This window comes from Eubalaena glacialis, chromosome 3 (assembly GCF_028564815.1).
Source record: "Eubalaena glacialis isolate mEubGla1 chromosome 3, mEubGla1.1.hap2.+ XY, whole genome shotgun sequence".
NCBI classification, from domain to species: domain Eukaryota; kingdom Metazoa; phylum Chordata; class Mammalia; order Artiodactyla; family Balaenidae; genus Eubalaena; species Eubalaena glacialis.
In genome coordinates this window covers 5,591,188-5,606,643 of record NC_083718.1, presented here as the reverse complement: position 1 = coordinate 5,606,643, position 15,456 = coordinate 5,591,188, and the positions used below count along the sequence as shown (strand labels likewise).

General features: G+C 35.8%; 1 protein-coding gene across 2 annotated transcripts in view; it reads right to left on the bottom strand.

Annotated features, from left to right (window-relative positions):
* Nucleotides 1-15,456, bottom strand: part of ASPM (assembly factor for spindle microtubules) — a 68,710-nt gene that overhangs the window by 21,520 nt on the left and 31,734 nt on the right. For both annotated transcript variants that reach the window (XM_061185282.1, XM_061185283.1), the window contains exons 11-17: nucleotides 14,188-14,333; nucleotides 14,013-14,098; nucleotides 13,354-13,575; nucleotides 12,084-12,291; nucleotides 11,837-11,979; nucleotides 11,589-11,717; nucleotides 6,002-6,196 (exon numbers count right to left, since the gene is read on the bottom strand). In XM_061185282.1, coding sequence (XP_061041265.1) covers nucleotides 6,002-6,196; nucleotides 11,589-11,717; nucleotides 11,837-11,979; nucleotides 12,084-12,291; nucleotides 13,354-13,575; nucleotides 14,013-14,098; nucleotides 14,188-14,333 — 1,129 coding nt within the window. The remainder of the gene's footprint in view (nucleotides 1-6,001; nucleotides 6,197-11,588; nucleotides 11,718-11,836; nucleotides 11,980-12,083; nucleotides 12,292-13,353; nucleotides 13,576-14,012; nucleotides 14,099-14,187; nucleotides 14,334-15,456) is intronic.

Sequence of the window (15,456 nt, the reverse complement as noted above, 5' to 3'; positions counted from 1 at the left end):
CGAAGAGTAGCCCCCGCTCGCCGCAACTAGAGAAAGCCCGCGCACAGCAACAAAGACCCAACACAGCCAAAAATAAAAATAAAATAAATAAATTTATTTTAAAAAAACCCAAAAACCCAGAATAGCAAATACAATAGTGAAGAAAAACAAAGTTGGAGGACTAACATCATCCAACTTCAAAAGTTATTATAAAGCCACAGTAATTGAGACAGTGTGATACTGGCAAAATAATAGAAAAATAGATCAATGGAACAGAATAAGGAGCCCAGAAATAGACCCATGCAACATAGTCAACTGATGTTTGATAAACAAACAACACAACTGAATGGATAAAAGATAGTTTTGTCAACAAGTGGTACTGGAAGAAGTAGACATCCATATGAAAGAAAAAATGAGTCAAGCACTAACTCTTAACCTTTCACAAAAATTAACTCAAATGGATCATAGATCTGAATGTAAAATGCAAAACTATAGAACTTCTGAGAGATAACAATAGAATATCTAAGTAACTTTGGGTTTGGCAATGGCTTTTTAGATATAATGCCAAAAGTATAATCCATGAAAGAAAAAAATTGATGTCAGAGTTTATTAAAATAAAAAAAAAAAAAATCTGCCCTGTGAAAGACTCTGTTAACAGAAAAAAAGGTAAGCCATAAACTAGGAGGAAATATTTATAAAATATAAATCTGATAAAGGGTTTGTATCCAGTTATACAAAGAACTCTTAAAACTCAACAATAAAGAATTCAAAAATGGGCAATAAGAATTTTAAAATGGGGAAAATATCGGAACGCTTCACCAAAGAAGATATACAGATTGTAAATAAGCATATGAAAAGATGCTTAACATCAAATGCACTAGGGAATTGCAAATTGAAACAGCAATGTGATGCCTATACACATCTATTTTAATGGTAAAGTCTAAAACAGTGACAACACCAAATGCTGGCCAGGAAGTGGAGCAACAGGAACTCTCACTCATTGCTGGTGGGAATGCAAAATGGTGCAGCCACTTTGGAAGACAGTTTGTCAGTTTCTCACAAACCCAAACATAGTTTTGTCATATGATCAAGCAATCCCATTCCTAGGTACCTACCCAAAGAAGTTGAAAACCAAGTCCACAGAAAAACCTGCACACAGGTGTTTATAGCACCTTTATTCATAATGGCCCCAAATTAGAAGCAACCAATATGTCCTTCAATAGGTGAAAGGATAAAAAAAACTGCAGTACATCAATATGATAGAATGTTATTCAGCAATAAAAAGAAACAAGCTATCAAGGCAGGAAAAGACATAAAAGAAACTTAAATGCATATTGTGAAGTGAGAGAACCTATCTGAAAAGGCTACATATTAATGAATTCAAATTATAGGGCATCATGGAAAAAGCAAAAGTATAGAGACAGTAAAAAGATCAATGGTTGCCCAGGATTTTGCAGAGGGATAAGAGATGAATACGTAAAGCAGAGAGGATTTTTAGGGCAGGATTTTTGTCAAACACATAACTATACCACATAAAGAGTGAAACCTATGGAAACTAAGGACTTTATTAGTTAATTACAATGTATCATCGTTTGTTCATAAATTGCAAAAAGTGTACTATAAAAAAAAGAAAGCAAAGCAACAGAAATGAAAAATATCTGCATTAATAGGATATTATTCTCATGTACTCTTTAAAATATTTATTATGATTGAAAGCAAAAATTATTAACATTGCCTGATGTGATTTTATTTGTATGTAGGTTTTAACAAATAAGACCGCTAAAACATAAAAGTGGGGGGAGCAAAGGGACCTAGATAGTGGTAAGTTTTCTACATTCCATTTAAAGGGATGAAATATTGATTCTAAGTAGATTAAAAGTTTTGTATACTGAAATGCCTATAGCAACCAAAAAAAGGCAAAAAACCAACCAACCAAACAAACAAAACCCAAATAACCAAACCCCTGTACAAGGAGATAAAATAATAACTAAAAAGAAAAAAGAGATAAACTAAAATGCAACACTAAAATGTATTCAAATAATTGAAAAGACAGGAAAGGGGAAAGAGAAGAATGAAAGAAAGTGAACATTCAGAAAACTAAATAATAAAATGATAGATCCAAATCCAAACATATTGATAAATATCTGAAATATAAATGGTATAAATCATCAATTAAAAGAGAGATTTTCAAAACATAAAAACTATATGCTGTCAAGACTTTAAGCCATATATAATGATGTAAGCAACTAATAAGTAAAAGAAAGGAAAAAAATATACCCTGCGAATGATAATCAAGTGAAAGCTGGAGTGGTTATAGTAAAAGCATGCAAGGTTGACTTCAGAGCAAAGAAAATTATGAAGGATAAAAAAGGAATATTACACAATGATAAAAAATGATTAAAAAAAATTCAACTCACCAATGATAAAAAATGATAATGATAAAAACCAAAACTCAACTCACCAAGAGGACATAAAAATTCCAAATGTGTATGCACCTAACAAAACATCTTCAAAATACATGTAGATAAAACCGAAGGGAGAAAGATATATCCACAATTATAGTTAGAGACTTAAATACTGCTCTCTTGGTACAAGACTAAATAAACAGAACACCAGTTAGGATATAAAAGAACTGTTAAATATCATCACCCAAGTAGATCTAATTGACATTTATAGAACACTCCACCCAACAACAGAATACACATTCTTTTCAAGTACACAGAACATTCACCAAGATCAAAGACCAGCAAACTCTGTCTGCAAAAGGCCTATTGATTAAGAGAAAATAGTTGCAAATCACTGACAAACAACTTGTACCCAGAATATAGAAAAAGTCTCAAAACTCAATAAGATAAGCTCTCAATTATAAAAATGGGCAAAAGATTTCAAGAGACACTTCATAAAGAAGATAATCGAAAGGCAATTAAGCATTTGAAGACATATACACAGCCATTAGGAAAATAGAAACTAAAACCAAGACACCGCTACACATCTATGAGAATGACTGAAAAACATAGAAATCGGTGTTGCTAAGGATATGGAGCAATTAGCATCCTTACACTTTGAGGGTGGGCAGCAAAGTGGGTTAAGCCACTCTAGATACAGTTTGGTGATATCTTATGAAGCTAAACATACACGTACCAAATGATCCAGCAATCTCATTCCTAGCTGTTTACCCTAATGGAATGAAATCACCTAAAACTGGAAACAATGCAAATACCCCTCAACAGATTAATGTATAATCAAATTGTGGTACATCCATACAATGGAATACTGTTCAGCAATGAAGGAAAATAAACCACTGATACATGCAACAACTTGGATGAGACTCAAAGGCATCCTGCAGAGAGAAAAAAAAAGCCAGTCTCAAAACCTACCTACTGTGTGGCTCCATTATGTGACATTCTCAAAAAGGCAAAACTATGGGAATAGAGAGCAGAGCTTGGGTGCCTGGGGCTGGGTGAGGAGGGAGAAAGGACCGCAAAGAAATAGAATGCAACAGTTCTTCTGGGAGATGGAACTGCTCTGTATCCTGATTGAGGTGATGATTTCACAACTGTGTTTAAACACGTGTACGTGTGTTTAAATCTGTGGAACCACACACCAAAAAAAGAAAAGCACATTTTACTGAGGGTTAATTTAAAAATTAAAATTTTAATCTTAATCAACGTAAAATTAAAATTTATTAAATTTAAATTTTAAAAAATTTATAATATACCTAGGAACAAATGAAGATATTTAAGACCTCTTGCATCAGATCATAAAACCATTTTAGGAGACTTTTAAAGAAGGCCTAAATAAATAGGAAATAAATACCATGTTTAGTAGCTAAAGATATCAATTCTAACTAAACTGACCTATTCAATTAAATCTCAATCAAATTCCAATATTTTTTAAACTTCAGATTCAAAACATGTGTGAAAATGCAAAGGACTTTAGAATAGCCAAAAACTTCTTAAAGAAAACAAAGAAAGTTTTATCTACCAGACATCCAGATTTCTTGTAAAGCTAGAGTACACGGCTCACTGGTAGACAAAAAGAACAATGAAATAGAAAAAAACTCTAGAAACAGAACCACACATATAAGAATATTTGATGTATGCTAAAGATAGCACAGCAATGAGGCAAGTGTGGTCATTTCAGTAAATTGTAACTAAAACAATGGCTATCCATATATACAAAAAGAAAAATGGTCCCTAACACAAATCATATGCAAAAATTAATTTCAAGAGAGATCTAAATGTGAAAGACAACACATTAAAGGTTTCAGAATATAATACAGGAGAATATCTTCAAGGCCTTAGGTTGAAAAAACACTCCGTAAATGGTTCAAAAACAAAAAATAAAAACAAACCCACTAACCATAAAAGAAAATTAAGAACTTTCACTGAAAAGACATAAAACTATAAACCACGGTCTGGGAGAAGACATTTACAGCGCACATATCCAACAAAGGTCTGATAACCAGAATAGATAAAGATCTCTTACAAATCCACAAGAAAGCAAACAATCAAAATAAAAAACGGAAAAAAAGATCCTTGAAAAAACACTTCACGAAAGAAGACTTTCAATATGAAAAGGTGTTCAATGTCATTCATTACCAAGGGAATGTAAATTAAGTCTATTCTAAGATACCACCGTACAACGACCAGAATGGTGACCAGGATGGCTAAAATTAGAGATAACTTCCAAGTATTATAAACAGCTGGCGGTGCTATAACCACCTTAGAAAAGTCCTTGGCAGTATGTACTAAAACTGAAATATATATTCCCTAAGACAAACAGTTGTACTCGTAGGTATATGCCGAACAGAGTGAATATATTTCACACCAAAAGGCATGTTCATAAAAGCTTTAGTCATAACAGCTCAAAACCAGAAAGCCAGATGTCCATCAACAACAGAACAGACAAATAAATTGCAGGATATTATAAAATGAAAGTTAAATCACAGTTACACTCAAAAACACTGATAAATCTCCACAAATTTCATGTTCAATAAAAGAATTCACACTGTCTGAACCCCTCTATGTAAAATTCAAAAAACAGGCAAGACAATATTAGAGCATTTAAGAAAGATGTATAGGAAAAAGGCATGATTAGCGTATATTAGAATAATGGTTACCTTCGGCTGGGCTGGGGGATTAACTGATTGAGAAATGCCTTCTGAGAGGCTAGCAATATTCTATTTCTTGACCTAGGTTGTGGTTACGTAAGTATTCACTTAGTGAAAAACCATTAGGCTCTACATTTGTGTTTTGTGCAATTTTCTATGTGTAATATTCCACATTAAAAAAAAGGTTCAAAGAAAGAGAATTTATCAAATCAGAATCTCTCACTTTCAGTAGTAGTAGCCAGAAACAAATCTCCAAATTTATAAAATAGATAAAATTCAATGGCATTTACATAGGGTAAATTTAAATAGTACACCTCTCTGATGTTACTAAAATAGAATGTAATGTCAAAGACTAACATTTGGATGTAAGGAATATGTCCATTAAGTAAAGTAGATACGTTAAATTTTTTTTTTTTACTCAGTCGAAAAATTACATAGGCATTCTATAAACTGATTATAAGTAGTATTTCCAGCACTTGCCAACTAAGTGGGCTGGAGAGGAAGATGTACACTGTTATCCCCAAAGAAAAGTTTCCAAGACTCATAGTAAAGATGAAAAAGAGAGTGTGGCTGGGTTTATGGATATACAAGGTAGAAGGGTACAGTGTGCCAGCATGACCCACAGTGGAAGATTGCAAACCTCTAATGTAAAACAAAGAAGACAGCACGGGGTACAGAATTAAACTGTTCCCTCCTTCAGAGCAAAGGAGGTGTTTCGATTTGTTTGACCCTTATGCTGAACACAGCCAAGAGTTTTACATGTAGTAGGGAGGTATCAAATATTTGTTAAGGTTAAGCACTAGATAAAATATAGAAGCCTAAAATATAATAATTTAAAACTTTATCATATTTTACTTTCTTAAAAATGTCATTAAGCCTTTTTAAATTCAAAAATTCAGAATACTATACCTGAATAACAGATGCTGATTTATTTTGAACTTTTTCTAGTTTTTCCTTTTTTAACATTAATAATTTTCTCTTCGCTAAGAGTCTTCGCCAATATTTCTGAATGACCAATGCTGCGTTGACCTCCTTTTTAAATCGTCGTTTAGTTAGAAAATTGATTACAGCTGACTGAATAATTCTTGCAGCTTTGTCTCTCTTCTAAAAAAAAAAAAAAGCACTTAATCACTTAAGACCCTAAACCATTATTTGTAAGAAAATCACCTGTTAAATATTAATTGAATTGATCCTGGAAATAAAATGTCCCCCAGACTTATTGTAAAATATGCTCATCTTTGGAGTATAGACACTTCTGGGCATGTTGAAATAGCTGATATATTGTTGAACATATTGAATAGACTTGCAGATATATTTATATGATAAAACAAAGATTCCTAGGAAATATCATCCTAAGATAAGGATCACAGACATGTTTGATTTATCACAGATCATCGGTAATCAATATAAAGTCAATTTAAATGTGGTATGTGTCTCAGATTATGGTGCAGTGAATTCATGTTTGATTTTTGAGAAAGGGATGGATTGTAGGAGAAAAAAGAGACTCTAAAACAAAATGCTTTACAGTATAAGGTGGTACTGTTTTGCTACAATTTGAAGAAAGGAATTCACAAAAAAGGAAAGGCAAAATACCCTCCTTTAGCCCCAGAATACACTGTGGCTTTAAGCCATAGAGGCTGAAGAGAACAGAGTACTGGGTCATGATAAGTGATGCCAGGACTGCCCTGCAGAGTCGGTGGCCAGAGAGGAGCTGGCTGTCCCGGGAGCACTAGAGGCCAGTGCCCTGCACATCTCTACTTCTTACTTCTAATCATGAATTAGTATGAATAATAAAAGATTAAATACCAGGTGTCAGGCACCATTCTAAACACTGCAGGAATGATTCATCCAACCTCACAACAACCGTTAAGAACAGATGAACAGGCACTACTCTCATGGCCATGAGGAAACTGGGGCTGAGCGGTCAGGTAGGTAGTCAGTCCACCAGGAGGATGGCCAGGATTGGACGTAGGTAGTCTGGCTTCAGAGTTCATGCTCTTAATCATTTTGCTATACTCTTCAAGGCTAGATCTATCACTTCAGTTCACCTGAATTAGAAACTGGAATATAAATAATTCATCTAGTGAAAAGGAACAACTTAAAGATCGTCCGATAACCCTTTGCGTTGCTGTCTGGGACAGTGCACTATGCAAGAGTGGGCTCTACACAGAGATTAGCTATAAATTCTAATTATTATTTAATTAGAATCGGTTGTTGGTATCTGTGGATGGAAACTGCACAATATGAGGACACAACTAGGGAAGGGATCAAACTGCTATTCTGACAGAGGAAAAAGGGAACTAATGGACTGAAACATATACTAAGGAATGGTGGGGGCCATATATTGGATCATACCCTTGAGTGAGGGAAGACTAGACAGTTCTAAAATTAGGCTGAGGAATTATGTCCAACAAGTGGATTAAACCATCTAACATCATTGTCAGTGCCCTGTGAAGCCTGCGGCCTTTAAGGCTGTAAATATCCAAGTTAAAAGTACATCCCCCTTCACCAACACCCACAATTTCAAAACATATCACAAAGCTACAATAATCAAACAGTGTGGAACCAGCATAAAGACAGATATATAGACCAACATAATAGAATAGACTGCCCAGAAATAAACCCCCACGTTACTGGGTAATTGATCTTTAACAAGGGTGCCAAGACCACTCAATGGGAAAAGGACAGTCTCTTCAATGAATGGTGTTGTGAAAACTGGTGTTTGGATACCAACATATCAAAGAGTGAAGTTGGACCCTTATCTCACACACTATACATTGATTAACTCAAACTGGATGAAAGTCCTAAACATTCAACCCAAAGGTATAAAACTCTTAGTAGAAAACATAGGGTAAAGTTTCATAACATTGGATTTAGCAATGATTTATGAGATATGACACCAAAAGCATAGGCACAAAAGCAAAAATTAGACAAAATGGGATTACATCAAACAAAAAAATTTTGTTCATCAAAGGACACAATCAACAGAGTGAAAAGGAAACCTACATACTGAAAAAAAAATTTGCAAATCATATATCTAATAAGGAACTTGTATCTAGAGTATGTAAAGAACTGTTACAACTCAACAATAAAAAATCAAATAACCCAGTTAAAATATGGGCAAACGAAGATATTTCACCAAAGATGACATACAAATGGCCAACAAGCATATGAAAAGATGCTCAACAACACTAATCATCAGAGAAATGCATATCAAAATCACAATGAGATATCTCTAAACTACTACAAACAAACAAACAGAAAACAACAACTGCTGGCAGGGATCATGGAGTAGCTGGAATCTTTGTTCACTATTGGTGGGATTGTAAAATGCAACCCACAGTGACTACTATTGGAAAACAGTATAGTGGTTCTTCAAAAAAATCAAAAATAGAATCACCATATGATCCAGCAATACCACTTTTAGGTAGATCTCCAAAAAGAACTGAAAACAGGGTCAAAAAGAGGGATTTGTACACTCCTGTTCATAGCAGCATTATTCACAATAGCCCAGAGGTGGAAGTAACCCAAATGCCCATTGAATGGATAAAGAAAATGTGGTATATACACACAATGGAATACTATGCAGCCTTTAAAATGAAGGAAATTCTGCTGCAGGCTACAACATGGGTGAACCTTGAGGGCATATGCTAAGTGAAAGAAGCCAGTCACACAAGGACGAATATACTGTATTATTCCACTTATATTAGGTATCTAAAGTAGTCAAAATAGAAAGTAGAAAGGTAGTTATGAGGGATAAGTGGGGGAGGAAATGGGGAATTGTTAATGAGTACAAAGTTGCAGTTCTCCAAATTGAAAAATTTCTGGAGATCTGTTTCACAACAATGCAAATATACTTAACACTACAAATGGTAGTGTTCGGTAAACTTAAAAACTATGAATAACCTAAAGAACAGTTAAGATGGTATATTTTATGATATGTGTTCTTTACCACAATTTAAAAGAAAAATATTTCAGGGGAATAAAAACCACCCAACTTATTAGCTTAAAAAAGAATACGATGCAGTTCAAAAGTAGCTTTTGAGTCAAAAGCTACAAGGAGGGGCTTCCCTGGTGGCGCAGTGGTTGAGAGTCTGCCTGCCAATGCAGCGGACACGGGTTCAAGCCCTGGTCTGGGAAGATCCCACATGCCGCGGAGCAACTGGGCCCGTGAGCCACAACTACTGAGCCTGCGCGTCTGGAGCCTGTGCTCCGCAACAAGAGAGGCCGTGATAGTGAGAGGCCCGCGCACTGTGATGAAGAGTGGCCCCCACTTGCCACAACTAGAGAAAGTCCTCGCAAAAAAAAAAAAAAAAAAAACTACAAGGACCAGGGGCATTTTTGGATGCAGTAAGTTGACATAAAATGAAACTGAATTAATTCAGCTTGTAGATCATCTCAATCTCAAGCAAACTAACGTGGAACAATTGTATGTGACATTAGAAAAGCTACAGAAGGAAAGTAGATAAGTTCAAAGAGCCAAATATATTACAAAAACTAGCAACTATTTGAAAACTTACATAAACCAATGGCAAAAGTTCCCATACCCGCAGTCACTGACCACATGTCATCATTTTTAATTCTACCATGTGGCTGAGCCAACCTGTTACCAGTTTATTTTTATTTTGCTTTGTTTATGTAAAGGATTTACTTTGCTTTGGAACTGGTGCCTACTCACTCAGGAAGAACTAAGAGGTAGAATGTGTCGGGGACTCTTGGATAAGTCTGCTTCATTCGTCAGGGAATTTGGGCTGTTTAGCCAATGCTTCTCCATCACAACAAGAGCTTGAACCATTCTATACTCAATAAATAGTTTATCTAAATTACAATAATGACTAAAGGAAAATATAGAACGTGGAAAACAGCTACCTCAAGGTAATGTTTATGTGCTCACTAGCCTGGGATATTTCTACAGGAATATGAAGGGAACCTGGTGCTTAATGTTCCTAAGAGCAAATGAAGAGGTATTCTTGGATCTTAGTGTAACTGTATAAGAAAAGGAGCATTGTCACCTGGAGAAAGGAGAGAAGCAGTGGTTTTCAAAAAAAAAAAAAAAAAAGGGAAATTTCCAATACTTGGACAAAGGAAATAAATCAAGAAAAGGGATCTTGTGAGGAAAAAGCTAAGACATTTCTGCAATTGATATGTGATTAATACAAGACTACCTTGAGCAGAAAACTAAGATTTCATTACCAAAAGAAAGAAAAAAAAAATCTAATTGATACCTGTTTCTTAAAATCTTAAATGTCTCATTTATTGCCCTATAAAAAGAATTAATGAACTAATTTGAGGACTGGCCAGGAGGGTGTCCTCCCTGAAAACTTTCCTAAGACAATTCTCCGAGAAGCCTCCAGAAGTGCCAAGTTATCCTCCAAGGATATGTGGGCAAGGAGGCAGACCCTGGGAAGATAAGGGGCGAAAGAAGGCACAGAGAATACGTGGCAGCAGAGAAGACCCCTTGCGAGTGTAAGCCACTGCCTACTTCCCAAAAGTTACTACCAAGACTTTAGTGGGGCCAGAGCAGATTATTTCAATTAGTGTTATTTCCAGGTCTGATATGGTGTGAGAGAAAACATGGTATGTTTATGAGTCGCCAAAATTTAGCTACTTTACAGCTACTAAGAACTTTATCATAAATGCATTGTAATTCAAAACCGAGGAGCCATCCTGGGTGAAATGTATTTCTGGAACATATCTGATAAGATTTCTTAAGCATGGCTGCTTCTTTGATTTCTCCAAATAAATACAGCATTATTAGTGGAAAGAGTACGGAGATAAAAGGATTAAAATAGTTTGCTCAATTTGATCAAGGAGACCATTTCTCAGATTGTTAAAAATGACATTTTTTCTCAGAACTCAAGAAAACACTTATTTTATGTTACTGCAAAATTCATACTATTGGGGTTGCAAAGGAAAACAGTAAATAACATCCTTCTCCCTGTGCTTAGGTCCTAAACATTTTGAGACATAAAACGATGGAAACCGAAATGCCACTTTTAAACTAACAAAGGATAACCTAGAAGACAGTTTCATGGCAGACAAAATGAGCTGGCTAATTGAACTGCAGAATCAGGCAGGCGACACCCAGGCCCGAATGGCACTGGTGGAGGTCAAGCCTTCCAGAGCACAGCATGGAAAATTAAAGGAAAACTCCTGTTTCCTGGAGGCAAGTCAAGAGTCCAGGAGGAAGGAGGGAAGAGCAGAGTCAGACCTCCCCAGTTAACTTTTCACAAATTTACAGTGTGGTTCAGGTACTCCATGTCCCCTGGAGCAGATTAAGTGAAACGATGGCAGAGGCTGGAAGAAATATTGAACGAAGGAAACATGAGGAGTTAGGGGAAAATATTCATCCCCAACTCGAAACACACACAATTATGAAAATTACCTCAGTAATTTCCTACCTCGGTAAAACGTAAGAACAGTATCAAGAATCAATCAGCTGACATCTTATGAACTACAATTTAGGTTATAGTGTTTTTTCATTTTTGAGGAGTACCTGATGGCATTTTAGATCTTTTCTTAGCTTGTATTTTCTCCAAGTTGTTTGTATAAGTCGAGCGGCTCTCGTTTCTTTACGAAGATCCAAAAGCCTTGCACAAAGAAATGACAAATAGGTAATAACCACCTAAGAGACAACATAAAAGGTGAAAACAGAAGTTTCCATGAGACAGAGAATATAAAACTTCCTAACATCTGAGACTCTGATTATTAAGAGGTATGATTGGTTAAGACACTTTTACTTACCTTCTCGTCGGGAATTGTATTTGACATATCTGAGTGATGGATCATAGCAGGTATTCCACCGAGGTCTCTAGCTGCAGACCTGACCAACTGAAAATTTTTCTTTTCGTTTTCTAGGAGTTCTTTGTATAGTTCCGAAGTATTTTCTGCAATGCAAGTAAAAGAGAGAGATCAGATTAGACTGCTCTTGCCAGAAATCAGACAGGCCAACGAAAAAACTGGAGAAGTTAATCAACCAAAAGGGACTAACCCTGATCAAGTGCTTTAAGAGACAAATCCAGGGAACTTTCATCAGATTCAGATGATGAGTTTAACACCACAGAACCAGTTTGCGTACACTCTACGGTTTGGGTGGTACGCTGACATATGGCAGCAAAAGGCACATAGCAAGGATGGTAGTGGTGGATCAGGTAACATAACACCCGGCCATCTGAGAAAGACACTGTAAAATTCTCCACCTGATTGGAAATATCAGAAAAAGAATGAACTGTATTTAGATAGGAATATAGATTCTAATAGTTTTATAGTCCATATTTCCTTTGAAAAACTGACTATCACATTAATTTCTAGTAGCGCCTAGTATAATACCATATTCATGGCCAAATCCTCACCTATAAAATATCAGTTATATTATTGTTCTGGGTTGGATAGTGTGTTCGTCAAAAATTCACGTCCTTCCCAGAATCTCCGGATGTGACCTTATTTGGATACAGGGTCACTGCAGGTTTAACTAGTTAAGGTGAGATCACACTGGAGTAAGACGAGTTCTTAATCAGATGTGATTGGTGTCTTTATAAGAAAAGGAGAGACGCAGAGACAGACACACAGGGAAAATGCCGTGTGAAGACAGGCAGTGACTGGAGTGATGTGTCTACACAGCAAGGAAGGCCAAGGGTTGCCAGCAGGACCGGAAGTTAAGAGAAAGGCATGGGGCACATTCTCCCCTAGAGCCTCAGCACTAGGGTCTTCAGGGCTCTCTAGTACTTAATTAAAACATAAACGATTACCCATATATTTGATGGTTTTTCTGTTTTATATTCCTTACCAGATATTTTATTCATGTGTGTCAGGACCATTTATTTTCATGTATTTATACTTAAACGTACATTTCATACAGAAATACAGGATCGATCTAACAAATGATTATAAAAGACACAGCTTAGACTCCTCTCCTCCTCTCTAATGTCCCTCTGTGCATGGGGGGGGGGGGTTTATTTGCATTCACTCTTGTAATGAGGGTGTGATCCTTTGGCCCACAGTTCTATGCAAGCACCTCCTATTAAGACTCCCAACTAGGGCATTTTTTTTTTCTTGGTGATACATAAAATAATCGTGCATTATACAATTGGTGACAGATTAGATGACACTAGGTATGTGACAGTACCCTTACTCATTAGAGGAAAAGTTTGCTTATACATATCAACTAAATTATTTAAGAAATTAAAGAAAATATTTCACATGCTAAGTTTGACTTTAACCAAAATTTATTTAAAGAAACTGGGCTAAAACAAAGAACTTACTTTTTTATTATAGAAGTCACAGACAGCATTTACCCAATCCATCAGCAGCTTTACACTTTCACTATATTGTTCAAAGTGACCACTATGCCTTTTGTCTTTTTTCTTACTGATAACACCATCAGAATGGCATGACACTGCAGACATTGTTCTCTTCATACTCTGTGTGTGCTTTAAAAAGTCAATTTCTTCCTTTAACTGATCTAAATTAAGGGAAATATCCACCTGAAATACGAAAAGAGGATACAGATCTTTATATTTTTCATATATTATTTTGGACCCACAGAAGCTAAAGTCTTCTATTATCATGATTTTTTTTTAAGGCAAACACAATCTACGTGGAAGTGATGGAATGTGTAAGTGGTTAAGTGCATGGGATCTGCGGCCACGCAAGCCTGGGTTCTGATCTCCTCTCTGCTTCTGTTCAATGCTGAACCCTAACTCCAATCTCCTCCCCTATGAAGTAATGATAATAGCTACCTTATAGGGGCATTGTGAAGATTAGACTGGAATATACTTAAAGCAGTTACCACAGTTCCTGGGACAGAAGAAAGTCTAGTTAGTAATAACTACTACTGTTAGTCTTTATTTGATGCAAAATGCTTTTATAAATCAATATTGAAAATTGATAAAAAGTACAAAATGTACCAAATGTACAATACCTGAAAAGCCAATACTATCTTCCAAAGCAAAGCCAGAGTTTTTTCTTTGTGCCTATCCACAATATCCTTAGAGAGGATTGTATTTCCTGCAAATGGAAAGACAGTCTGTTAGCACAATATATGTACACATCAATTTTTAGTGAGAAGAAAAGTTTTATAGTTACTCAATTTTTACCATGCTCATCATTCAACTGAATTCCTCGTGATTTAAGAATTTCAAGAACAATGTCAACATTGTGCATCTTTTGAAGACGACTTATTGCAGGAATCCTGAGTTTCTTTGAGAGATTCCAGTTTCGTGTGAGAAGTTCCATGGTTCGCCTAACAATAAAGGAATTTTCAGATGAAACTGTTAGATAAAAACATACACGAAAAATGAACTTCATTTAAATAAAGTAATCACCCACATCAATCTTCCCGATTTAAAGGGTTTTAGGTTAGAAAGACCCCAAAATACTATCTCAAAACTCTGTTGCTCCATAGTTAGCAAATAGAGTTATCTCTCATTTAAGTCGGGGGGTTAAGGTCTGTGAACAGAATGTAAGAATGAAAAATAAGATGCATACACACAAATGCACAGGAACAGAAAAACAAGGTTCTATAGGGAAAGGAAAGGAAAATGGACATTTATTGAGGGGCTACTGTATTCTACACATCAAGTAAGTGCTTTCTTTTCTTATTTTAGTCCCCATGGCAAATCCCACAATCCGGCATTATTATCCCATTTTTGGCAGATAAAGAAACCAAAGCCCAGAAAAGTAAAGTAAATTGCCTGTGATCATACAGCTAGTAATGACAGGACTAAGAGCAGAACTAAAACCCAGTTTTACAGTTTCCAAAGCCATGCCCTTATACCTATACCAGATAAGATAAAAATGTTTGAGTGCCTACCTTAAGAAGTCATTTATACCACAGTTTAAATTCAAACTCTTAGTATCATCTAGTGCTTTACACTAGACAAAGATCCCTGTTTCCACAGAAAAATCAAGCCCCAACTGATTACCACATATAGTTAAAATTTGGCAGAATTGTTTACAGAACCATATTTCTAAAGGTTAGGAAGTAATGTACGATCATTGTAGGCCAACCACTCAGTCAACGTCTGAAGCGTTTCTGCAACACTAGACTGACCGTCACCTACAGCATCAGTGGATTAACCATTCCCAAGTATCCTCAAATGACCTTGAAGACCTATGGTCATTTTGCTGACACTGAAGAAAACAGAAACTTGGTATGCAAGATCGAGTCTCTTAACTAGCAAGAGTTCCTGACCAATGACAAAGCATCAACACCCAACACTGGGAAATTCTCAGTAACTCCTATGAAAGCACAAAAATGTCCTTCATTGTCAAAAATAGCACTGAACATAAAGCCAATCACTGCTCCTCCTGGACAGTGGAAAAAGTCTAAAATCGTAAATTCCTATCGGCCAGAAAACAGATGT